At 40.6% G+C, this 27,710-nt stretch overlaps 2 protein-coding genes across 3 annotated transcripts in view; one reads left to right on the plus strand and one right to left on the minus strand.

Annotated features, from left to right (window-relative positions):
• The window catches only part of pkd2 (polycystic kidney disease 2), a 178,287-nt gene that overhangs the window by 35,900 nt on the left and 114,677 nt on the right, over nt 1-27,710 (minus strand). The window lies entirely within an intron of this gene.
• Nucleotides 1,507-27,146, plus strand: coro2aa (coronin 2Aa). 2 transcript variants are annotated; one of them, XM_052083670.1, is made up of 12 exons: nt 1,507-1,699; nt 17,854-18,054; nt 18,521-18,637; nt 19,193-19,342; nt 19,944-20,123; nt 20,422-20,538; nt 22,443-22,547; nt 22,671-22,767; nt 24,115-24,227; nt 24,324-24,414; nt 24,787-25,004; nt 25,858-27,146. In XM_052083670.1, exons 1-12 carry the CDS (start codon nt 1,685-1,687, stop codon nt 25,990-25,992), a joined length of 1,539 nt encoding a protein of 512 aa, XP_051939630.1. In that variant the 5' UTR covers nt 1,507-1,684; the 3' UTR covers nt 25,993-27,146. The 2 variants fall into 2 exon arrangements, with proteins under 2 accessions (XP_051939630.1, XP_051939631.1); XM_052083671.1 differs by lacking the exon at nt 1,507-1,699 and adding an exon at nt 12,115-12,329.

Consider the following 27,710-nt stretch of genomic DNA (forward strand, 5'->3'; position numbering starts at 1 on the left):
TTTTTTTAATGTAAAGCCAAGAGCAAAAAAAAAAAAATAGGCTTGATCACCCCACTTAAAATAAACTATTAGGGAATGCACGGTACTGTTGTAGCTCAACACACACTAAGATAAAGAGCAATTCAATTTGAGCAGCGCAATGAAATGTAAAAAAAAAATTCAACATACTGTAAGATATTCATTTATAATGAGTACTCGGCTGACTTGGGGAAAACGGAACGTCTTGGGCGGGTCGCCAATTGCAGTTGACCAACAACCATTCACACCTAAGCACAATTTGGAGTCTTCAACATGGAATATTTTTGGCATGTGGGAGGAAGATGGACAAATCGGAGGAACCCCACGGAAGCACAGGGAGAACAAACTCAACCCAAGAAGGGCCAGAGAGTCAACTCCCCCAAACTTGGGGTAATCCTGCAAACCACTAGACTACCGGTACTCTGCTGTCCTGTATATGTAATAAAATCTTCAAAAAAAATTGTGTTATTCTATTTTTATTTAATTTGTTTGGTTACAACCTTTTACAGTGGTACCTTGACACACAGATGACCCGACTTGCGTGTGCCATAATCCAACCATTGTGAGCGCAAACTTGAGGTACAAGAGTTAAAGGCGTGTTTTAACCAAAATCCCTTAGTGTACAACGGGAAATGCCCACAGGTACGTGGGCTAATGTTTATTGTGTAAACAATGAAATATGTGAACAGAAATTACGTTTAGGTTCGTGGTCCACCGATCGATTTGGTCACAGATGGTGACCATCTGATTTCTGTTGCATGTCCATTAATGCCTTTCATTGTCGTCCACAAAAAACGATCACCCACGGATCGTATTTTGCAGCAAGTAGAAACCAGCTTGTGTGCAGTTTAGCGTCCCCTCCTCTGACCGTTTCAACGATAGTCATGGGCATATGTTGTTTATCCTCTGCAAAGAACGACTTATATCATTGCTGTACTGAGAAGACGTGAGATTCCAGTGCACTCCGCCTAAGAAAAGAAATTTGCTGGGTGTTTTTTTTTCTTGCTTTAGCAGATTAAAAGTATTTTCATTTTTTTCAATGGGGAAAGATGAGTTAAGAAAAAAACGTTTCTACCCTGGCCATAGAATGAATTCGTCTTATCCCAAGGTACCAAAATACCTTAAATGTTAAAGGTTCACAATGTTTTTTTTAATCCCTTTGCACTTAAGTGATTAAAAAGTAACTGGATATTTTTCTAATCTTTTTATTTGACCTATTTGTTTTACACGCACATTTTATATGCTTTATTTGAATTCTTTATTCATAGGTTTGAATTTCATTTCCTTTTGGGTGTATTCTTATTTTTTTTTAAGCTTTACCAACTTTATTTTTCTGTTCCACAAAAAGTGGCCTTTATTCAAAGAGTAAATTAGAGTTATGAATAATAATACTGTAACTCCAAGAGTAAATTGGAGTCATGAATAATAATGACTCCAAGAGAGGCCTCGCCCCGCTCTTTCTTCCCTCTTCCCTCCTTTCCCTCCCTCCCACCCTCTCTTCCTCATCTTCCTTCGGCAGCTCGAACCTCCCGGCCTCGTCGTCAGCGTGTAGCACCGCCGAGCCGAGCACCAACATGACGACACCGGCTCTCCGCTAACTGGGATTCCGCTTTCCACGGTGGACTTCCACGGGAGGGAGGGAACCGTTGTCCGTCACCACCGCCGCATGACTGTCACAAAGGTGAGTACTTGGCCGCCCCGGTGCGGGCGGGGAAGACGACATCTTAGCCGGTGTTAGTAAGCACTTTTCGCCCACAACATCCGTGACACGTGCACCTGCTAACTTTAAGCGCAGCCGGTTGTTCTTATCGAACAATTAAATATGAAGACAAGTCATTTCAAGCAGCATGAATACTTAAATCAGTCAAAACAATTCATCTCTGGTGTTTCTCAGGCTCCCGTTTTTGTTTGAACGAGAACTGGACTGAAACCACATTTTACGTAGAAGCGTGTTTACTCGTTTGCCTCATATCCGTGTACTAAAGTGACAATAGTTTAATTTTCACCAGAGCGCTTTACTGATAAAGCTCTTAAAATCCTTCTTGGGGTTTCCTATCACATGGTGTGATTCTACGATCAAACCAGTGTAAATTGTGGTGTGCTGTACTAGGTAAGATACATTTCACTATTTTGTACCTTTTCAGAGAATTTCATTCCCACATGAATGAAACCGAAGCAGGGGCGTGCAAAGGGCGAGGCAGATTAGGAAGGAAGGACCTAGGTATCTACCCGAGGGGTCGATATCATACTAAAACATGTCATACATCCAAATCTAGAAAACATCACATATACAAAAAAAAGTCATAATGCATTAATTTTGCGTATGCATGAAGCCAACAACATTCCGTTTTTTTCATCTCAGTCAATGCAGAAATGTTGAAGGACCAGGCTCCTCCCTCTCCACACCCTTATATAAATATGCAAATTAATATAAACAGTACCTGCCGGTGGGAATAATCACCATGCATGAGCAGATAATCATATTATCAAGACATGTGTCACGAATGAAAATTATGGAACTTGACAAAATGCGAAATGGAGACGCTGGTGAACCAAGTGGAAGCCCGAAAAGCAAATATTTGGTACAATGTCTCCTGGTGTCAACACCTGGCACAGTGCTGAGCAAGGGCGGACTGCCCGGTACGAGAATAAGGGGGAAAGTACCCACCCAAAAACAAATAAAATTCCAAACTGTACCCCCCCCCCAAAAAAAAATTAAAAAATATATTTTCAAAATTTCTGTGAATCTGTGAGTGTGGTTGCGAATGTGGAGGGGTTGACTTGTACTTGTAGTCAATTAAAAAAAAAAACATTTTGTTGCTTTGTTGCTAGGCTGAGATCATATAGCTCAAATGGGTCTGACCATATGCAAATGAGCAAAAGTGAGATTTTTTTACAAAGTTTCTTTGCATATTGATTAAAATAAAAAGTAATTCAAAATGCTTCAGAGCATACTCTGGAAACCGCGACTGCTCGACTGTATGATACAGAAACTAGGGACTAACTAAACAGGAAATTATTATACATGTATTGTCTGACACATTGCCCACACCCAGCAGTTTCATAATTGTCTCAAATTTGTTTTAATTACAAAATACTCATTGACCAATTTCACACAAAAAGTTGTTTGTTTACATTTGAGGAACCACTTTGCTCACACAGCTTGTATTGACAGCGTGTTTATGAGACATCCATTCTCTCCTCCCTGTGGGGGTGATGTTGTGTTCAGTGAGACCACCAGTGGCGCAGATGCTTAGGGGGTCCCCTTTGTGCGCTCTCGTCTCGCGCCCACATAAACACACTTTAAGACAAAAGAACAAGCGCTGTGAGCGGGTAATGACCTGACGCTAATTCTTCATCCAGTAGTGGGAGGAGCCGGATCGAGTATGGACACGTGTGCTACGTTTTGGCCCTTTCGCAAACCAAACGGCATCACCCTCCAAGGCAAAACCAGTCTCTTGGATGTGGAGTACAGAGGTACCTTGACTTGATAGCCAGTCATTGTTCTCTGCAGAAGGCCAAGCCAGTAGATTCTCGGTAAAAATCGGGAAAAAAAAATATTTTTCGAGAATGTTTAGTGGAACCTCAAGTTAATAACTTAATTGGTTCCATGAGCCAGTTTGTAACTTAAAATGTTCAACTCAAGGTAATGTTTCCTATTGAATTGAATGGATACACAATTAATCCATTCCAGCCCCACAGGTAATTTTTTTAACAGTATGTGGTTAAAAATATATACAGCGCAATGTATAAATAAGTGAAACACACTTTTACAAAAAAAGGACCTATGATCCTATACTATATCTATTTATTGTGCATTGGCTTTAACAAAGGATGTCACATTATTATTTAAAAAATTGATTTTCTCCAAATTTTGTTTCTAGAACTTTTGTTCTCATTTGTCAGTCTTATAAATAGGAAAACACCAAAGATACCATACCGGCCGGTGCCTGCCTTGCCTTACGGGATGAAGAGCCGAGTTACAAAACGGACAAGGAAGAACACACATTGTTCTGCTCAAGCGCTTCCAATAACACTCCCTTTAGGAGTCTCCCTTTTTTGAAGCCATTGTGACTGGTGTTTTATTTTTGGGCAAAAGTTGAGTGTGTCGACCTGGGACTAATTCTGCATTAATTCATAACGGGGTGCTTCTGTTGTCGTTAGGTGAATGTATTGTTGGTGGAACTTCTGTCTGGCGACAACCTGAGTGAACGTTTGTTGTCTTATGAGAGGCTATGTTTCCAAAAAAAATTTTTTTAAGAACATGGAAATGATTTTCAGACTTCTATTTCGGCTCACTTTGTGTATTTTAGAAAATTGGAAAGCCAAAAGTCCTCTTCTTATCTGACTGCGTGATGGCCTTCACTGGATTCTGTGTAAAAGTCACGAAAAGTCAGATATGTAATACTATGGCTTTGATGCGACTATTTTGCCATCTCTCCTATCGAAAGTGACTAAATATTATTCGCTGTCACGCTACCCTTGAAGACCAAAGACCGCTAAACGTTAACTCTTCCGTTATGGCTCCAACACGCCAATTTTTCCGGATCTCTGCGCGAAAGACTAACCTCCCTGTAAACTCTAGGCATCAGTTTGAACATGTTCGTCACACTCTGTTCGATTATCCCTGAGTCAGGACATTTTTTTTTGAAAGACTGGTGCAGACATGTTCTGTTGCAGTAAAAGAGTCAAAGATGTGATGCCACCCTGCGCTGACAGCAAGCTGTGTTGCAGTGCGTGTGGGAGGGTGGGCATTACCGAGTCCTGAGATCAACAAATGCTGAACCGCTCCCAACTGGACAGGACATAATGAATCAATAATTTCAAGATGAGAAATGAGCCGCCAAATTATAGCGTCTGGATTAATGTGGGCCTGTAAAAGTTGATACGTGAGGCGTGTTATGCGGCAGACTGTTAACACATGCCTGACGTTCTCACACTTTGTCCAAGCAATGACTCACGTCTGTAGCTATGTAACAAAAACCCAACGTTACCCCAGCCAAAAACCTCAAAAGTTCCATCTTGGAGTGTATTTTTTTTTGGGGGGGGGACAACAAAATACCTTCCTAGAAAAAAAAAACAGGTGATTTTTCTCTTTGTAGTAAGTTAAAGAAAAAAAACCCCGTATTGGTCAGGCCCTTAAAACAACATGAAATGTCCACTTCAATTAATTGGAACAATCAGTAAAAAACAAAAAAACAAAACAAAAACATTGACATGCTCACCGTTAGCATTGAGAGTTGCAGTTTTAGAAGCTATGCATATTAAAACAAAGGTAGTGGAGCAACACATTTAGACAGATACAATTGTAATGCTTTAGATTATTTTCAATTATGTTACGAAGCTGAACGAGCAAGTCTGAGTGTACCCTCTTGAGGTAAATATTGTATCGTTCTGTTTTCCTTATTGAAAATCCAAACTTTTTGGGGCGTGGGACGGGCGTAACAGGTTCAGGGCATTTTATTTACTGCAATGCCTTTGTATTTGGGAAAGGAGGGGCACTGTCACCGATGTACTTTTATTGAACAGGACAAATCTCCAAACACACAAAAACAATGCTTAAGCAGCTGCCGTAGACCACAACTCACTCCCATATGCTCACATCGGCCAAACCTGACTCCGGCTACAAATGCCACGCCCCTTAACGGCGCACATAAAACAAATACTAATGCACCAATTAAACATTTCTATTCCATAATTTTTTATTGAACTTTTATTTTATTTTTTATTGAACAACATAGAGAATTCACAACACTGAAAACGTGCAACAAAATGTTTTGAAACAAATTGTCATTTCAATCAATTTGATCTGGGAAATTTGATTTGAAAAAATGACTACATTGAAGTGCGAGCTTGGTCACTATGTAGGAATATCTTCCAGAAAGGAAAAAAAAAGAACTCTTTAACATTGTCTCTACTAGGACTAAAGTCCCAAGTTTTATTTTGGATGCCGTTTTTAATGGGGAAAAAAATCCCCACCCTCCATCTTGATCAAGGTACAACCTTATTTGAGCAACAGTCTGCCTCATTTCGTATTAATGGTCACCACTGCACTTGATTGTGAGGTTGGTCGCGACATGACAGCTGCGCCAGTGCCTTTGCGGATTATTTGATGTTACTCCCACGCGGTCCACACAGCCAGAGGATTACCACCAAAAATAAATAAATAAATGTGCAGTGTGTGTGTGTGTGTGTGTGTGTGTGTGTGTGTGTGTGTGTGTGTGTGTGTGTGTGTGTGTGTGTGTGTGTGTGTGTGTGTGTGTGCGTGTATTAGTTCCATGACACATGTGTTAGTTTTTTTTGTGGGGAGTGGTTGAAAATATCACCATAGTCAGATCAGATCCTCAGACATTGAGCATGAAAATGGTGGATGAAGTTTGTTGTGTCTCTTTTTGACGCCACTTCCCCCCCCCCCCCCCACCCACACACCCCCAAGTATTTGCATGAATGGAGGCAAAAACATGGTCAGAAAACCAACAAAAATCTACATTTTTATATGATTTTTATTTGAGAGGGAGTTGTTTCCCCAAACTTAATATTACAGTATTTCTAAAAATGTAATCAGTATTTTCTTTGTTGAGAAAAATAACTTTAGTACAGCAACATTCTGGGGGGTAAAACCATTTTTTGTTTTCTATTTGGTCACCTAAAAGTAATCAGATAATATCTAATGGAAAAATACAAAAATAAAATCAATGAATAATTAATAGTAAAATAGGATGCAAATAAATAAAATATGGAATAACCATTAAGCAGTCAAATTTGCTCAAATAATATACCACAGATGCGGAATTAATTAAAAAAATCAACACAATGCAGCAGCTAAAATGTGTCAACTGAAGAGTGTTAAAAAAAATTCTTCAATTAATCAGATTCAGAGTCAGGCTCCCACTATTTTTACGTTATAATCCTAACACAAAGTCCAAGCAAATGAAAGGTCAGCCAGTTTCCTCAAAATGATTATTTGATTACTGTATATTGATTAAGATGGCGAACCTCTTTCTTGTCGAGGACTATTCCCGTTTGAATAAAGTCCTCCAAAAGCCCTTATTACCTGTATGAAAAATAAGAGTTAATACGTCTTCATGATTACGCCTACATATGACGAGCATTTAACTCTCCTGTCCTAATTGTTATTATTATTATTTATTTAAACTTTACCTGCTGTTTCACAGCAGATGGGTCATTGGAGTGTGATTCATTATTCATGAGGAGGAAAAACAAAGATTGGCTCTCATTTGTTTTTGTCCACCATCTTGATTCCGGAGAAATGGCCCAAATGCCCAAAGGAAGTGACAACAAAGGAGGAAAAGGCGGAAAAGTAGGTTTCAGCAAAGGAAAGATGTTAGGATGCGTGAATAAAAAGCAGTTGTGAGGCTAGGAATGTTGGAGGGAATGAAGGCAGAAAAAGTAGGTTGAAGCAAAGAAGGAAGGATGTACGTAAGGATATGTGAAGGAAGGCAGCAAAGTGGCCTGAAAGGAAGTTGGGCAAGTCACGACAACGAAGGAAGGAAGGCAGAAAATTGATTAAAGTGAAGTATGGACGGCACTGCCCGCCCTGTTTTACATGTCTCCTTCCTCCAACACCTGATTCAAATGATCAAGATCATTTAAGGCCACTGCAAAGCTTGCTGAAAAAAAGAGACACCATCGGAGTCCCTCAAGGACCGGATTTGGGCATCCCTGTTGTATAAAGTACATAGAGTAGCTTACACAAGTGCTATTAGCACAGCTGCAAGTCGGCGTTTCCTGTGTGTCGAGTATCGCAAGACATTAATGCGTTTAGCTGATGGAGGAGATCTGATTAGCGTCTTGTGTGTTGTTTACCAGTGAGGCTCAACACAGCGTCAAGATAATACCGGCCCCACCGCACAGCCAACCCCCCTCCTCCCCCTTGAGCCGCAGAAAGTGAAACTCACCTTGACGACGGTCGCTATGGTTAGCCTATAGCAGGCTAACTATAGGATGCTTGTCGTGTGGCAGCACAGTGAGGAAGTGGTGAGCACGTTTGTCTCACAGTTTTGGGGTTTAGGCTATGGATCTCTGCTCGGGTGTGGAGTTTTTGGAGAGTTTAAATTGTGAGCGTGTACGGTGGCCAATGGCTGGTGACCAGTACAGGGTTCACCAAAAGTCAGCTGGGGTAGGCTAGAAAATGGATGTGTGTATTACATCGAGTAAGGCTGAGTGGTTTGGGATTTTTTTTCTCCTTTCAATATTTGAATTGTAATTCATTTTTGGTTTTCAAGATGCTTTTCTCACGTACTGAAATATGACATGAGTATGAATAGTATTTTCATATATTGTGGGGCATTATAGTTCTGTCCTTTAAACAATTTAAATTTGCCCAAATAATGTATTTGTTGATCATTTCTGTTCACAAATTATTTAGCAATTGCGATCAGATGAAATTTGCCCCCTGAAGATGGACTAATTTAAAGTAACACTGCATAATTTCCTGTTTCTTGTCTACCCCCCTCCCCTTGCTTTTGAAATAGGTGTCTCACAAAAAAGCAAAAGCTAACAACATCCTGATGTTCCATTCTTCTGGCATGTAGTCATCCCAAAAAAAATGCCTGACTTCATTCATGGACGAAATAAATTCTGCTGGTTTCCTGTGATGTGGATCCAGTGAGCTGTTAGCTAGCTGCTAACGGGTTAGCCGCATATGTGTTAAGGTATTCATGGGTGCCAATGGAATGGGCCGTGCTGCACGGGCATGCCAAGTGTATGTTAGTGGCATCGGGCTAAGGAGGGAGTGGTGAGATAATGCTGACACGCTGTACTTTAGTCATCAAAATGATGAAATGGAGCCTTTTATTTTAGTGTGCAATTCCTTTCCGACCAAGTGGACGACTGTGCTCGTACAGTCGTGTCACGTCTCGGCAAACTGTTCAACTTAATTTTTTGGACACATGTAGTTCAGTCCCCCCCCCCCTGCTCCAGGATCCAAAATGGCGTCCTCCAAACCGGGAATTACCTACCCCACTTACATACAGACGGTCAAACCAAAACACTTCACTTCTTTCCTTTTTTTCAAGGGAGTCAAGAGTGGTCTGTTCGCCCAATCCCATGATAAAAAAAAGAGAGAGTACGGTTCTGTTGTCTTTCGTCAGCCTCCATGACCTTGAAACTTGCCCGCTAACATACGGACGGACAAACGTCACTTCCCGAATGTTGTGTTTGTTCTTTTTGGCATTTAGGTCGCATTAGAAGCGAAGCTCCTATTTCAGAAAGCAACATCTGCCTAAACCTCTCATGACAATGAACAAAAATAAATAGGGTCTTCCACTATTTAACTTTTACCTTTTTACCCTCCTCTCTGCTTCAGCATTAAAAATAATACAGTTCTGTCATTTTACATCATTACGAAGTAGCTAACACAGAAAATAAAATTAATTTATTTTAGTATAAACAGAAATATGAATTATAATAATCTTCACGGCACTGTGACATGATCGTTACCAGCAAACTGCATTTCCTTTCATTTAGCTAAGTGCTAAGTGCTTGTGTTGGCTTGAGTGGAGTCCAATAGACTGTAAGGACAGGGCAAGAGCTAGCAAGTCCAAAGAGAAGCTCTGTGATCAAAACATCCACAGGATTAATAGCTGGATACAACACAAGCGCTAGTTAAGCTAATAGCCATCTAGCTTCTGTGAGAAACATAAGTGCTCGTTCCCTACCTGTTCCGTGAGAAGACAAGTGCTAGTCTTTTGACGTTGACCTTCCGACGGACTGGCGTTGTCGCTTGTTATGAGCTGTCTGACTGTATTTTGACTGCCAAACACCTGCTTGCGTTGCCTTTGTTGCAGTAGGCGATAGCCTATGGGCTAAAATTCAAATCACTGTATCAATTGAATCCCTTCATAGTCATGCTAGGTCTATATATCATGATATAAAATTGATTATTTTGTAAACAAATTTTGAATGGAAGTATTTCTGAACGGGTTGTATACAGTTGTCCTTTGTAAAAGCTAAATTGATGAAAAATGACCACCAAAAAAAAGATGTGTAATGTAATTTTTACAACATATGCAGATCTCAAAAGTCGACATTAAAACTCAGCACTCTGGTACAAAAAAAAATCAAATAATGTTGATATAAATATTTACTTTACAATGTATTAATCTATTCTATTCATTTCTCACGGAGCAGCTCTGCACCGTATTTAGACACCCTAGCTAGCCAGCTCCAGCTCATAGCTAGCTGGTGTGGCGCAAGATAGCGTAGGGTCGAGCATTCCCTGATTTCAGCAGAACAAAGGCGAAAGCAGGAAAGATGAATCACTGTTGGAGATGAACTCACCGTTTTTTAAACCAGTTCCGACATGGATTAAAAAACTGAAAGACGCAAGACAAGAGTACCCATCCATTCATCCATTTTCCGAACCGTTTGATCCTCACTAGGGTCGCGGGAGGTGCTGGAGCCTATCCCAGCCGTCTTCGGGCAGTAGGCAGGGGACACCCTGAATCAGTTGCCAGCCAATCGCAGGGCACACAGAGACGAACAACTATCCACGCCCACACTCACACCTAGGGAAAATTTAGAGCGTCCAATCAGCCTGCCATGCGTGTTTTTGGAACGTGGGAGGAAACCGGAGCACCCGGAGAAAACCCACGCAGGCCCAGGGAGGACATGCACACTCCACACAGGGAGGCCGTAGCTGGAATCGAACCCCGTACCTCTGCACTGTTACGCCGACTTGCTAACCACTGGACTACTGGGCCGCCCGAGAAGAGTACCATAAAAAAAAAAAAACGATATAATGCCTGGGAGGAACCATTCTATTGTGACTCACACAGCACATTTATCAACTGAAAGTGGAGGGAAAATCCTGAAATAATTTGTCTTTTTATTCGCTTGCAGGCTACACCTTGGTTTATGCAAATTATGTAAGACAACAGGTTTGTAGCATTTTTAAAATTATAGAACAGGGAAATGATGCCATTGTGACTTAGGTGGAAATACAAACTAAATTCCTCAAACGAAAACTGAATTTTTTTTGTTTGTTTTGTTTGTTAGCTAGCTTTCTACTTTATGTTTCATTCACGGAGGACATAGTAGAAAAGTGGTCCGGCATTGAGATGGCTTTTTCCATCATGATTAAAACTGCCAAAATGAAAAAAGAAAAGGCACGCCACATTTCTTCATTTCAGGTTTAATTTTGCTGAAAATAACTTAAGATGGATGGGATTCTACCATCTGCATTCAGAGGGGAACATTTTTCAAAAAGAATAACTAAATTCCCAAATTAGAACTTGACATTATTATTTTATTTATTTCTTTATTTTTATTTTTATAGGCGTCTGCAAGTGTTTCTCTGGAGCGACCATTGCACTTTGTCATCTGCAAAGCATGATGGGTTGGCATGATGATGGCGGCATTTCCGTTTTCCAAAAAACGAAATGTGAACCATATTCAGATTTCGACTTGAACTCCGCACTAGAGTTGAGTGCATCAGCTATTGATCAGCCCTCCATGCTCCTCCCTTGTTTGACCGTGTGAAGGCCACTTTGCTTCTCTCTCTCTTTTTTTTTTTCTTTACTCTTTTGGACCAATCAGCTGGCCTTCTCTGCTCTTTGGCCTCTTGCGCAACCTTTGGCTTTGACAGGCAGGCTTGTGGACAGGCGAGTGTCCATTTGGGACACACTGAATTGAGTCAGTACAATTAGGAGGGAAATGGGCTTCTTGAAATTTTTATTCCCACTATATTACGACTTTTATTTCGATTTTATGACAATTCGGTCAAAACTTTATTCCTGAAGTCTTATAGAGCACTTGAAAAACAACCATCAATAAAAATGTGACATATAAATAACAAAGACAGCTAAAACAATCAACGAATAACCTAAAAACAGGATACCCAAGAAAACAGTGCCGACTCGCATGCTGAGTCAAAAGCCATCGAATCAAAATGTGTTTTTAAGACCACTTTTAAAATGATTTCATTATTATTATTATTACAAAACCATCACCCGCTAACATTATGACTTTATTATGCAAAGAGAGCGAGCTATCAAGTCCTACCTCTCTCTCTCGCTCTCCCTCTCTCACCCCCCCAGCCTCCCTCTCTCTCAAAGGGAGTGTACACACTCGTCTTCCTTGTGCTTGTTCACACACGCATTTGCCTTCACGCAGAGTGCGTGTGGACGCGGCGGTGGCGGTGGTGGATGTAGCGAAGATAAAGTCAACGTTTCTTTTCCCCCGTGCCGATCCGCTCTGCCCCGGAGACATAACAGATCGTCCTTCAAGGACCCCTTCCGCTGACCCCTCCCACCCATCCCTGCCCCACGGTTCCCCCTCCTGCGGTCAGGGTGAGTCTCATTCTCCTCCCCGAGCGAGTGCTTTCATGTCCTGGTGTGACAGGTCACTGTGTGGAATTTGGCGTTGGCTTATTGATCTTTTTACTCTACTGGCTGCTCAGTGCACAGCTGAACTTTTTCCCCTGGAGCACAACTCCAGATGAGCTCGGACAAGATGAAACGTAATTGTGTGCTGCCAACTTGGGTTGTGCAGTCCTCAAAATGGATCGCCGGAGGCACACTTTGTCATTGCCTCCTCCTGAAGTTGACGCCGACTCTGTCCATAAAGGTGACAATGACATCGTCCCTGGTCTTGACCCTCTCAGTTTGATGGCAATTGGAGCTTTTAATTGGGGCAGCACTGTGCACTTGTGGTCAGCACGTCTGCCTCACAGGTCAGAGGTTCTGGTTTGGAATCTCAGCTGGATTTTGCATGTTGCCTCCCACATTCCAAATAATGCAAATCCACTGTGGTTTGACGCCTTGGATTTGGAGATGTTAGATTGATTTTATAATTGGGACAGTATGGCGGACAAGTGTTTGACATGTCGACTTTTTGGACTGAAGGAAAATGTAGTGTCAGAGCAGAATTCAATGCAACGTAAATAAATGAACAGTTTGTGCATCGTGATTTAGTGCTTTCCACCCCCACCACCCATTAATAAAATAAAATACATAAATACATAAAGTCAAGTGAATGAGACAAGTACTTTATGGAGTCAAACCGATCAGCTTATTCGAAACGTCTTTGGCAGTATTTTCCACATTCCGAAAATTCCCACGCTCCCTAAATTCTATACTTTTAACAGTAAAATTGCCAAATTTTCACAATGGAATTACACATTCACATCCGGCTTTATTATTTATTTATTTAGTTATTTTACAAGTTATTTTACGCACTGTCGTGCGTGGACGCCCTACGTCCAAATTGGGTTTCATCATTTTCTTGACAAATTGATATCTTGACCGATTCAAACCATTTTAAGTCTCACATTCAACATTTCTACCATTCAGTCAATTTCACAGCATTTCCTTCCAGCTCTTTGACAATCACACATTAGTTGAATGGGGAAAACTCTTGTTCTTTTGTTGTTTAGACTCCATTTTCATGGACATATTTTTTATACCATTTCGCCAGTTGCGTAATCCATTCCAGACTGCCGCCATCAGAAAACCTGATGTCTGCCAATCACGTAGCCCTCCGCGCTCGCTCCTGTACATGTTAATCATTACATCTCTCAATGTGTTCCCTTATCCGTCCGCTTGTTAAAAAAAAGAAAAGAAAAAGGACTTATCTGATCATAGAGAATGGTGGACGCCCACAGTTATTCATTTATGACCAAATGCCTTCTAAAAAGTGCAAAACAGTCACAACTGGAAGCCTTTATGAAAATGCAAATTGGAAACTTTTTATTTGTTGTTCCACACAAGTTTTTTTAATCTTAAACTTGACAAGTAGACCATATATTAAAATAACTAAAACTAATACAAAATCTAATGAAAGCTAAATAAAACAAAACATTTTGGAAAAAAACAAAAATCAACATGAAAACAAACGTGCTCTGAAAACTAATTCAAACTCGGTGAATTAAAAAAAAAATCTAAATGAAATAAAAACTACTGTAAAACTATTATAACCCTGAATAGGCGAGGTTGTGGTTCAACATAATAGAAATTACAACTTCACATTCAATTACGCATCTGGCCTGACATACAGAAAATTACACAAAATTGTGAGTTAGACATACCAGAAATGTACCGCATTGTGTCACTAATACATCAAATTCATCCCTTTTTTAATAAATATTCTCTGTGAAATGTTTTCTCCTTCACATAAAATGTAATAAATAGTAGGTTGGGTGAGTCCTAGAGACCGGCATTTGCAACATTTATTCGACTGCATTCGTGTTTTTATGATAACCTCCCTGAACACCTTTCTGGCAAAAAAAAAAAAGATGCATTGCCTTTCAGCAGTTTATTTGTGCAAATGCATTTTTGTAACATGGAACTTTTCTGGCACGATAACGTTTGGCACCTGTACATTCCTTGACTTGTGGGAGGGGTTCTACATGGACACAAGGTGAAAGGAGAAAGGTCAATGTTGGCTTTTTGGATTAAAGACTGGCACAAGGTCACCGTTGTTTGGATTGGGAGTGCTGGCCGACAATTGGATTTGAAATTATTGATGTGGGTTAGCGGATTGTAAGCGTGCTACTTGTAGCGCCACGCCACCCGCTTCAGCGCTGTGTTGACATCACATGTAAACTTTGAACTCCCCGCGAATGCTTGGCCAAGAGAGGAGTGGCCCGCCTGTGTACTAGGTCATGACTTGCTTGAAATGCGGTATGGCATGCTCTATATACTGCAGCATTAAACTATAGTTATAGAGACGCAGATGTGCCGTACACTCCTTTTCTGCTTCGCTTTCTGAGCCAGACGTGGTCAAAACGTACCGGCATAAATGAATACGTCAAGGCTTATTTTTGGTCTTTTTTTTTTTTTTGATCAGCGAGGAGCCGGGTGTAAAAATAGCCACCATGGTCTTTTTCGTCATTCGGTTTTCAGACAGGCTGCCCGCCCACCGCGGAGACTGCAAGATGCCAGCGTCTATTATCTCGTTACAATCTGCTTTTTAAGACACCATCTTAAAGTATTGCTCTCTGTCATGTATTTACGTTTGAATGGAAACCACGTGAAAAGGGGTTGCGACAGTATCGTCATTAATATCGTCAGCATCTATCTCTTTGTACAATCCAATGCTTATATGGTCCTAAAAACCCGTTCCCAACATTTTCTGTCAATCAACACAGCGCGGCCCTCGCAGGTGTTGGAATGGCCGATTAATGCGATGCCAGTTGGACGTCAGGACGTGCCAAGAAGCGTCTTGGCGTTCTCCCTTGGCAGCGTCTCCGCATAAAGACCTGGCTGCTCGTGGATCGACCCAAATTCTGCCAGGGATTATCGCACGTAGCCAAGTGTAAACAAACCTCTGTCAGGGCACGCTTTGGTGATGCAGTCGAAAAAGGAGTGGAGCCGCCAGTGCCGATTGACCTTTGGCCATCGTCAAATAATGGTCTTGGTCTTTATTGTGAGGCATGTGACGTCTCTTTACAAGAGACCACTTAGTTACCTCCGCCAAGGAATGCGTGGAACAAAGTCCAGTATGTTGATACTCACGTTCAGGCATGGATCTCAATCGAACTATCACTCCATTTGATTCAGTAGGTCGTAATGGCCAGGATCGCTTTTACCTGCGAGGCCTAACAAATCTCCACAGCGTTGAGGGGAGACATTCCAGCATGTCAGTGGCAGTGGCAGCCCGAGGGCAAAAGAAGATAGAGGAGAGCGTAAACTGAGATGTGGCGCGTCACCATTCTTATTCTTTTTGTGGCTTTCTTAATTCGAGCTGAAAGTATCACCTTTTAACTTGAGCTACAGTAGCGCTGCTGCACCATTCGGTTAGTCATATTAGCTTTGCAGCAACTCCTTGCGCCCTCTATTAGTCTACCGGTTTATTTCCTGGTATCTATTTCATACTCAACTCAACTGTATTCATAGAGCTCTTTTAAACAGCCATTGCTGCATACAAAGTGCTGAACATGGAGCAACTAACATACTGTATATACAACAAAAAGCAATAACCAGTAACAAAGATAGTAGTAGGCACCAAACAGTCAAACTCATGATACTGCGAGATAGGCTCGTAGTCCCGCTGTTCATTTTTGTCCTCCTGGCATACTCTCCTGGCTTTTGGTATGTCAAACTCAAGACAATTCTGGTTTTGCTGCTTGTTGTTACCACCCCCTGGTGTACTGCCCTATCTCCTGGTACGCTACGCTAGGTACCGCCCTCCTGCGACCACCATCTGGTGTCTCTTCCACGCGCTTTTCGCTGAGGCAAAAAGGAGCAAATTGTGGTCTTACAGGTTTTTTACCTCCACCCCCCACCCCCCACTCTCCTAGCGTACCCCGCCTGTTCTCCTGGTATCTCCTCTTTGCTCTTGACACTGCACTGCAAGATGAGTAAATGGTGGTCCTGTTGTTGAGTTGTTGCCCTCCTATGACCACCTCCCGGAGATCTTGGATCGTTTTACTCTATTGGTGTACTAGCCTGTCTCCGCGTATCACCACCACACTCTCAGTACAAACAGCCTCATGCTAGTGCTATAACAATGATAAAGTGATATTTACCAAAAAAGAGGAAGCATGTAGTCAACAACCTGGTTCAAGGAGGATGAACTTTATCTTACTTCACTCAATTGAAATGACTGATGCGGCCAGTAAACCAATAAATCCGGCAATGACTTTTGGTTACTGCACTGTCGATTGAGGAAGCCATTTAAGGTGACTTGGAGGCAGTCGTATGTTTTGACAGCTTTCTCGCTGTCAAGACTTGAACTTCCATGTCAGTAGCTGCCCAGTCTCAAACTCCTCCCGCCCTTTATTTATAAGTAATGAGCATGCAGCAGGCTGGAAGGCGGAGTAGCCAAGCAGACATTCTGGCTGGCTTGCCTTGGTCCCAGTGGACCAAACTCGCTTATCTTGCGCCATAATGACATATGCATCGATTATCCGGCAAGGGAGGCCGCTCAAAAAAAAATACAGTATACAGTATACTGGTACCTCTGATCTTGGTAATGGCTTGTCATCATTGACGTTTGACTGCATCAACTTTGCCCGGGGCGATGGAATCAGAAGAAAAACAAAGATTGACAAATTAATTTGCATACTGGACTGGAGAATATATCACCGAAATGGAAAAACAGTCATTGGATAGGTTATGGCTTGTGAATAAGCGTTAACATACAGACCATTTAAAAATACAAATAAACAGAGAAAGGAAGAGGAACCAAAAACGCTACCCTGTGGGACCCCACACACGTAGCGCATCGTTGTAGTGCCATCAAAACAACGGATCCGTATAGTTATGCTTACGTCACCATAGGAGAGACGTACTCCTATTGCTACTAGTACTATTGTTACTTCTAATACAGCTTCTGTTACTGCTCATTTGTACTACTTCTATGACATTTTTATGACCCACCTTAGTAATAAAAATGACTACAACCTCTATTACTATTCCTACTTCTTATTACAACTACCACTACTATTATGGTTTGTGTACTGTACTGTACTCTACTGTTTATACAATAACTAATTCTCTGTGGCGGGGTGGCCTTTTTGAATTTCGGGAAAATATGTTAATTTTCCCAAATGGCTACCGTGTTTCCGGGCCTGTCCTGGGCATCATGAAAAAATATACAGTATATACTGTACCTGTATATATTTTTCTGGGGTTTGAAAGTGAGGAAACCGATGTTCCTATTCAGTAAGGAGTCCTTACAATTAAATCAAAGCATTTACATTTTATGTTTGTTTTGCCTAATTCAAAGATAATGCTGGTTTTCCTCGTCATTTTTTTTTGTGCCTCCTTGGTGGAGCTGTTAAAGTTGCGGTGTTTTTTTGTTTGGGTTTTTTTTGTCTGTTTTTCTTGACCGCAGAGCCTATAAATAGAGCGTCTTCCTTTTTGTTGTCAGATGTCATGGCGTCCTCAGTACCGCAGCTCCAAGTTCCGGCACGTGTTCGGCAAGGCGGCCCCCAAAGAGAGCTGCTACGACGGCGTGCCCATCACGCTCAGCGTCCAGGACAACAACTTCTGCGCGGTCAACCCTCGCTTCCTCGCCGTCATCACCGAGTGCGCGGGGGGCGGGGCCTTCCTGGTCCTCTCTGTCCATCATGTGAGTGTCGGTGACAAAAGATGTCGTGCTGAGTAAAAGGTTGGACATCTGCGCTTACTCCTTGGGGAGGGGGGTCATGATTAAGCCTGAAAATGGACACTGTACATTTTCAAAAATCCGCATCATTAGCAAGATGGAAAGGATTTTTTTCTAGGCCGATTCATGGAAATCCGTTTTAGTGTCATTGTACTTTTTTACTACAGCCACAACTACTCCTACTACCATTTTTTTTTCATTCTCACAGTCAGAACCTGAGCTTTTCAATTGTTTGTTTAAATAATGCAGTTTTTTTCTCCTTGAATGTATTAGCTTTGTTTTTTTTTTGTGTTGTTTTTTGTTTTACATTACCTGTGTGTGTTTGATATCATTTATGCACCAGTCTCTATACGCTAAGTTTAAATGTATACCATGGTCATAAATGACAGCCATAAAGATATTTAAATGTATTTTATGAATTTACCCTCAGACGGGTAAAGTGGACCCTCACCACCCGCGCGTGTCAGGCCACAGGGGCAATGTGTTGGACATAAAATGGAATCCCTTTGACGACTACTGCATCGCCTCCTGCTCTGAGGATGCCACGGTTTGAAAACACAGACACACACACACACACACACACACACACGCACGCATGCTCGTGCACACAGAATCTGTACTCTACTGAGGCGTCATTCCCTTGAATACGAGGGGAGTAGAGGTGAGATAATTTTCTGGTGCCTCACAAAAAGCTTAAAGAGGAACCAGGAGTCATCCCACACATTCCTCAGGAGTAACTCATCCAGCTTTACCTCCTCAGAGGTGATGTTTTTGCACTTCGCTAGTTGATTTCCAAATGTGGTCCTGTTTACAACTCTGCAGGAAGACCCAAACTTTCAGGCTTTTGCTAGAAAGTTTTAAAGAAGGCAGGAAAAGCCAACTAGAATAGCCGAACTTTATTTGCTGATTTGTCTTGTTTTTTTTTTTGTTTTGTTTTTAATAAGACAAAAACCTATCTTTTGAACCGGGGGGTGTGTAGACGTTTTATGCACAGTGTATGTACTTTCAACTCATTCACTGCCATGAATGTGTATAGATGCCAATATGTTGTCTTGACAATGAATTATAAAAGAATGAAATGTGAATGAATGTGTATCTATAGGTCAAGGTATGGGAAATCCCCCCTCACGGGCTCTTCAAGAACATGACGGTGGCCTGGAAGGAGCTACAGGGCCACAGCCGCCGGGTGGGCCTCATCGAGTGGCACCCCACCGCCAACAACATCCTCTTCAGCACCGCATATGACTACAAGGTCAAGAGCTCACCACTGTGTCCAAATAGTATTAGCAGGCACCGGAGTGTATCACAATGCAGCCGAACAGGTCTTAACTATTTAAAGGTGATGCATTCTTACGATAAAGATCACACACAGCTTCACCCAAAAAAAATGAGGCAGGTTGGCCAGCCAAGATGTAATGAAAGCATGGATTGTTGTCATACAAAAAACAACCTAAAAAAGATCAAATAAAATCGCCTGCTATGTTTTGGAATAATCCGGAACAGGGGCGCATGCCACAAATGTGAACAGACACAAAATAATCTTAACAGGAAATATGTTCCAAAAAGCTCAAAACCGACACAGTACAAGTTAGGGAGCTGGAAAATAGAGCCAGGAAAAAAACTTAATGAACATAAAGCGCTTGCAGAAGGCAAAGAAATAAATAACAAAAATGAGAAAAACGAGAGTCGTGAGCAAGGCAAATAATCCGACAGTAAATTGTCGGCGTAGCAGTCCTTACGCAGTCCACCGATGGTGACGCGCAAAACCAAAAACAAACACGAACGGGGCAACGCCAAAGATAAAGATTTAGGCACTTTACAGTGCTTGATGCGTCTCCTCCTGCTGCCCCCAGGTGATGATCTGGAACCTAGACTGTCCAGAGCAGGTGATCAAGAATCCCGTGCGGACCATCAGCGTCCACACGGACGTGGTGCTGTCCATGTCCTTCAACACGGACGCCAGCCTCTTGGCCACAACGTGCAAGGACAGGAAAGTGCGGCTCCTGGAGCCGCGCTCGGGGACCCTGCTGCAGGTAATTTCGCAAATCTATGGGAATCCAGTCTTTTTGAACCTTCTGGGCAACCGTATTTCAAGTTTTATATAGAACCTTTGTTGACTTCAACTCTTCTGTCGTTTCAATTGATGGGCGAAGAAAAGTGTCCAAAATGTCAACGTAAACTTGTGCAGGCCATCAATGGCGGCCATCACCTCAGCGTCTTTACCTGACGCACGCAGTTTTCGACTGACTCCACTTTGACTAGCTTTTGACCGCATGCGTGAAAAGGCTGCCCTGTCACGATTAGCAAACCGTGTTCTTTGCCGGTTGCCAGGAAGCCAACTGCAAGACGCACAAGGCCACCAAGGTGCTGATTCTGGACAACGTCAACAAGCTGCTCACCGCAGGCACGTCCAGATGGAACGACAGGCAGATTGCACTCTGGGATCTGGTAAGGACCAGTGCGCTTTGGCACTTTTTTGGGGGTTTTGTTTTATTTTCACATTGTTTTAAAAGAAAATGATCATACATTATCATGGTTATCATCCCAGATTACAGTCTCAAAATGCAAAATTGAATCTGATTTTATATTATGGCTTTGTACAATTTACTTCAGTTTCCCACATGATGGTTTGGTTGTCCTGTATTTGACTTGTGCCGTGGTACGCCTAAGAGGAGTGATTTTCACTTGAGGAGCAAAATGTTCACGCGCATTTGTAATGATGAGAACGTCTGTAATGTGTGTCAACTCCAGATTATATTCCTTTGACCTCATTTTGCCTCTGTGTCCGAGAGATTGATTTCACTTCCGGCCCAGCACAACAACAAAGGCAGCAATAATAATTAATTATTATTGTTATTCAAATAACAATCCAGAGTTATGTGGAAATGAGGAATTGGCAACCCGAATCAGAACGCAAATCGGTGATGTCACGCTTAAGGTCAACTCAGACGGGTGAAATCCTGCAGTAGCACAACACTGACATCTAGTGGACACATTCAATCACGAGCATTGCAGTTCCTCCAGCAGTCCAGTCTTGCGCTGTCATTAAGACCAATTTTTTAAAAAAAAGGAAGCTTTCAAAAATTATTTTTTACTGTCACACTAAACATTAAACAGAGGACAATGACGAGGCATATATTCTTTCTTCGGGGGGGTGGGGGGATGGGAACGATTGAATGGCATTTCCATTCATTTCTAATGGGAAAGATGATTTGACTTGCAAGTGCTTAGAGTTAGAAGTGTGGTTAGGGAACAAATGAAACTTGTATCTCAAGGTGCCCCGGTGTATATTCTATATTATTGCATGATTCCGTGTGGTGGTTGTCAGTTGTTGTTTTGGCATGCAAGAAGGATTATGTCCAAAGTGAAGGATTAGGAATTGAGTGGGTTTTTGTTTCTCTGAAAGACTGACTCTCTCGCTCTTTTTTTCTTCCTCTGAATTTGTGTCACAGATTTTTTCATTTATAAATATTCAGTGTATTTGACATTTTTCAAATTGGGTCTGCCCTTCTGATTTATTTTTTTCCTTTCATCCGACTTTACTTGAGCCATCATATGATTATATTTTGTTTTATTTTATCTCCTTACTTTGTTTTGTCGTTTTAAACCACCGTACATAGAAAAAAAAATGCACCACCGTAGTTTTTTCCCCTGATTGTACTCTTTTAAATTTGCTTACTGTTTCGTTTCACATTATTTATTACTTTTTATTTTTATTATTACCGATTCGTCTTACTGTTTATTGTGTATGTTAAATCGCTCCATGTACAGCACTTTGTATGCAGCGATGGCTGTTTGAAAGTGCTCTAATACTGTTGACTTGACTTATTTCCACCCAGTTTGTTTTATTTGACCTCTTATCCTCTTACTTCATTTTATTTCTTGAATATGATAAGATAAGATAACCTTTATTTGTTCCACACTGGGGAAATTTGCAGTCTACATCAGCAAAATTGTGGGAGAGGCAACGTCCTTTATTTTACTTTAATTTATTTTAGCACTTTACTCTTGTTTTACTTTCACTTTTTTTTCACCACCTTTATTTTATTTTATTTCAGGACACTGTCACCTTTGTTTCATCTTACTGCATCATTGTGTTTTATTTAACCACATTTCAAAACATGAGTTGTTTTATTTTCCAACCATGTTTTGTTTAATTTACTCAATTTTTACACCCAACTTTGATGCTTACTGCCTTTTTATTTATTTATTTTTAACCACGTTCGTGCATTTTCTCTTGCCATATTACTCATTTGTGGCCATGACAGCAATGGTGGGCCAGTGCAAAAGGGGATCCAAATTTTATTCATGTCACTGTAATTTATCCAGCTTTTTTGTTGTTGTATTTTTAGGATGACTTGTCAATGCCTTTGTTAGAGGAAAACATGGATGGTTCATCGGGATTCCTCTTTCCGTTCTATGACCCTGACACACACATGCTGTACTTGGCCGGGAAGGTGAGCAATCCTGCGGCATCCTGAACACACTCAACAATATCAAACAGCGGTACCTTGATTTACGGTAGGTACAGTGTCATCCAAGATTTGGCGTTAGCTAAGACGCGTTGCTGTCTCCTGCAGGGGGACGGGAACATCAGGTACTATGAGATCAGCTCGGAGAAGCCGTACGTTCACTACCTGACGGAGTACCGCTCCACTTTACCCCAGAAAGGGATGGGTAAGGAACACGCCGGAGTGTGACAAACGTTTTTTGTCTGCCTGTATTTTTTCTGGCAATATATATATTTTTTCCTCTTGTTAAATATTCATTCATTCATTCATCTTCCGAGCCGCTTGATCCTCACTAGGGTCGCGGGGGGTGCTGGAGCCTATCCCAGCTGTCTCCGGGCAGTAGGCGGGGGACACCCTGAATCGGTTGCCAGCCAATCGCAGGGCACACAGAGACGAACAACCATCCACGCTCACACTCACACCCAGGGACAATTTAGAGTGTTCAATCAGCCTGCCATGCATGTTTTTGGAATGTGGGAGGAAACCGGAGCACCCGGAGCAAACCCACGCAGGCCCGGGGAGAACATGCAAACTCCACACAGGAAGGCCGGAGCAGGAATTGAACCCGGTACCTCTGCACTGTGAAGCCGACGTGCTAACCACTGGACTACCGGGCCGCCCTTGTTAAATATTGTTTATTCTCATTATCACTCCCATTATCCGATGTTATGCTCATATTTTTTTTCTTTTCTAACAATATATTTTTTCCTGTAGTATTAAATTTATTTTCTCATACATTTTTGTATTATATTTTAGATTGATATTATATTTATTTATTTATTTGGAGTACTGTATTATCTTCTCCCTGGTAATTTGTTTTCACCATAACATTTTGTGTTTATGGTTGTAATATTCTGACTTTCTGGGTAATATAATTTTTTTTCTCTTGTAAACAATTTAGCTTATTCTTGTGAATTATTCATGTTTAATTTATATCTATGTATAATACATTTTTTATTAACTCTTGAACTAATATTACTTGACTGGAGATATTAAAATGAATTTGTATAGCATTTTTGGGGGGGTCAAAAGTGAGGGAGGGAGTTGGTTTGAAATGTACTTTTTATTTGGATATTGTTATGCCTTTCTCATAAAATATAAAATCTGAACATACATAATTTTGGGGGGGATTATTCTTGTCATTTTCACTGTTTCTCTTAAGCATAGTCATTTTCTCATTGTTTGAGTTTTTTTTTAAATGTACTTGAAAAATATTGCATGACCTTATTCTTTAAAAAAAATCCCTGCCCTTTATTTTTCTCTCTATATGTTCCAACTTCATCCTTGTAAAACTAATTAATGGATAATGATGATTATTAATATTATCGACTCCATGAATTGTTGAAGGAGCCGTACTGTACTGAGCAACACGGGAGGCCCTTCCGCTGATTATGTCAAGAGATGAACCCCTTTGAGGGACAGCGGTTACGACAGTGGACGGCTTATCATGTGATCAGGTTACAGGGCGCATGAAAGGATTAACAACTGTATTTTTTTCCTTTGGTGATCTCAGGTGTGATGCCAAAGAGAGGCCTGGACGTGAGTTTGTGTGAAGTCTTTCGCTTCTACAAACTGGTGACCATCAAGACGCTCATTGAGCCGCTGTCCATGATCGTCCCACGCAGGGTAAGAAGAAGGCCTCACCGTCCCCCTCCAGCCTCAATGTTTTTTTTCACCCCAGTTATTTTTTGTTATATTGTTATATTTTGTTGCCATTTACAGTCAGAGTCATACCAGGAGGACATCTATCCAATGACGGCAGGCAACAAGCCCGCTTTGACTGCGGACGAGTGGCTTAGCGGCATCGACAGAGGTCGTCAGCGCTGAGCGATTTATTATATTCACAACATTGGATTACTTTCCATTTTCTTGAAATATTTCAATTTATTGTTTGGGGGTTTTGTTTGTCTGAAGGAAAATGGTAGTATGGCACAGTGTTTCTTGTCATTGTTTTCTTTTAAATTGTTTTGATTAGTCTTGTAAAATTCTAAATCTAATTTGACATTTTAAGACAAAATGTGTAATTAATGTCTGTAACGTTTGGAGTTTCGTCTCATAATATTGAATTTATTTTCTAGTAACGTTTAAAAATACTTATATTTATAAATATGTACTGTATATACAACAGACCTAAGTAGATTTTTTTTTCTCTTCTCCTCCACATCTCCTACCATCTGCTGTGCAGGCCCGGTGATGATGTCACTGAAGCCTGGCCAGCCCGCGGACGAGTCGAACGGCGAGACCGACAAAGATCTGGGGAGGACTCGTGGCCGAGCATACATTAGGGAACAGCCGGGCGGCGGCAGCACGACGGACAACAATGGCGTGGCAGACGACGGCAGGATGGCGGTGAGCAACGGACAAGACTTCCTGCTCTGCTCGCCGCCTAAGACGGAAAATGAGGTAGTGAAGGACTCTGCTTTTTCGGGTTGGATTGACAGGCAACTCCATTGTTGTCATGTTGGAGGCGAGGGATTCAGTTTTATGGTGCAATAATACGGAGGACAGTTTTCTTTTGATTTTTTTTTTATGGCATGGATTACACATGGGTGTAAATTAATAAAATGTAATTCCGAACCAATACAAAAATAATTATGATCGTAGAATATGAAAAGACTACCTAAGCACTCTGCTGCAAAACTAATTCAGATGCAGGTTGGTAGTATGGTTGTTACTTTACTGATTGCTTGAATTTGAAAGTAACTTGGTTATTTTACTGATGACCTGAGTTGTAAAATAAAATCAGATTAACAGTTATTTTATGAGTTTCTTTTGCCAGACACTGACAACACCGCTTAACATTTAAAAAAATCACATCATTTTTTTTTACTACTTTTTTCCGGGGTTAGGATTAGGGATGTAGGATTTTAGAAAAATAATCTTTTTGTGATTTTTTTTTTCTTCCCCCCCAAATATTACAATTGCGGTTTAATATGCGATTATTTTTTCAAGGGCCCCTTCCCCTGTAATTTTTTTTCATTTATAGTAAGCATTATAGACACTTTTGAAAAAAATAATGTTCTTGTGATTCCCCCCTCCAACTGTAAATTTCGTAAATTCATATCAATTCGTCAATTCTTTGAAGTGCCTCTTTTGAGGTTTTTTTTTTTCAACATCAAATGCAAGCAGTCATCTGTATTACAAACAAGATCCGATTTTCTTCAGCATAAATGTTTGCCATTCGTACATGTATATCTGATTATTAAAGGCGAGCAAGCCAGCGTGACTCAATGGCTGACGTTGATGTTGTCCACAGCTTCGTGTGAAGTTCCACAAGCAGCAGGACGAGATCCGGCGGCTGGTGGAGCTTCTCCACCAGAGGGACGTGCACATCAAGCAGCTGGAGTTGGAGATCAACAACATAAAAAACTCTCAGCAGAACTCACTTTAACACTTTTTCCTTTTTTTTTTTTTTTAAAGACAAATATGGTCTTTCTGTCATCGCTTCACACACAATTTGGTGCATATATTCTTGATGTAAATACACTCAGCGATTCTTACCCACACACTTTTACGAACTTGCACACTTTGATTTTGTATCGCAGCTATGCAACTTTTTAGGATTTTTTTAAAACACATTTTGTGAGCAGAAAGAAAAAACAACAAAGTTGAAAAGAAACAAAGATGCGCGATCATATGCAAATGCATTTTATTGGTTGGCTTCAGTATTTGAAAAAGGAGACTGAAAAGAAAAAAATAAAACTCTGTGATTAAAAAGTCACGTCATAAGAATAAACATGTAATATATTTTTTTTACGATTTGAATTTCAAAATTCATTCTTATAAAAAAATCTCGCTGTGTGACTTATCCTCTCAAAGCTTTTAATTTATTCTTGTAAATTCCCCTTTTTTTAATATAAATTGTTTTTATTTTTTAAATCTCAGCTGTCTTGTAATAATTTCTCCCACAATATGTTGAGAATCAATATGAGAGGGAAAAAATCTTAATTTAAGGAAATATTATGTGAATAAAAATTTGACCCCAAAAAATCATACACAAATGAAAAACATCTCCCAGTCATTTTATGCATTATGAGACCCAATTATAATTTCTTATGGTTGAAAATATTCCGATTACAAAAGTTGGAATATACCAAGACAATATTTTAATATTACAACTTTTTGTGCTAGAGTATTTTTCTTCTTTTCAGTGCACCAATACATATTGCTTCCTTTTTTTTCTTTCTTTCGTTTTGAATGTTTCCCCATCTACTCTTTTGATGGCAGCATTTGTACACGCAGAGACCAAACGTGCGCTTTTGTCCTCGTCCCACGTTGGTCTGTTGAAATCGGGAAGTGCCGCTGCGACATTCGAAGCTCAGCCTCGACATCTCTGGACATGACATCAAAAGCTGGCGTGCTGCCGTTCAGTCACTGTGAAATGACATTTATTTAAAAGCAGAAAATGAGCACCACGAGTTCACTTTGCATTGATTTTTCATTTGGGCAGGAATAAACTGGCATACTCATCGAACAAAAAAACATTGTTGACGTGCTATGCATTTTATTCATTCATTTTTAATCAAAAATAAATTTGTTCAAAATTAGAGCTGTCAAACGATTAAAATATTTAATCTAATTAAAAATGCAACTGTCATAATTAACTCAAATGAACTAAAAATTAATCGTGATTACTCACACATTTTTATTGTTTATGAATTTCCTTTTACATTTTTTGTCTTATTTTGTCCCCATTTTAATGCTCTCATCAACATTGAAGCATGAATCAGTTTTCTATGTGCCAAATGTAAATATTTATTGAAATAACAATTTCGATTTTCTACTTTATGTGAACAATTTTTCACTTGGTGTAGTTATTCACACATAATCTCTCACACAATATTACTGTCCATCAATAACGGTGAAAAAAATATTTTGTTACACAACAGCTGCTCTAACAGCTTTTTTTATGAAATCAAAACAGAGCAATGTAACATTATAAAGTGCACATCTAAGGTACACTAGTACTCAGCCTATAGTGGATTTAAACCATGGTGGCATACTTCTTTTTTCTCAAGTTTGCTTTCAACACAGCAGTCTGTTTCGGTATGTTTGTTGAAGAATAACGAGACACCGGACACCAGTGTTCATTATGTGCCGCTGTATTCA

Source organism: Hippocampus zosterae, chromosome 13, assembly GCF_025434085.1.
Source record: "Hippocampus zosterae strain Florida chromosome 13, ASM2543408v3, whole genome shotgun sequence".
NCBI lineage: Eukaryota > Metazoa > Chordata > Actinopteri > Syngnathiformes > Syngnathidae > Hippocampus > Hippocampus zosterae.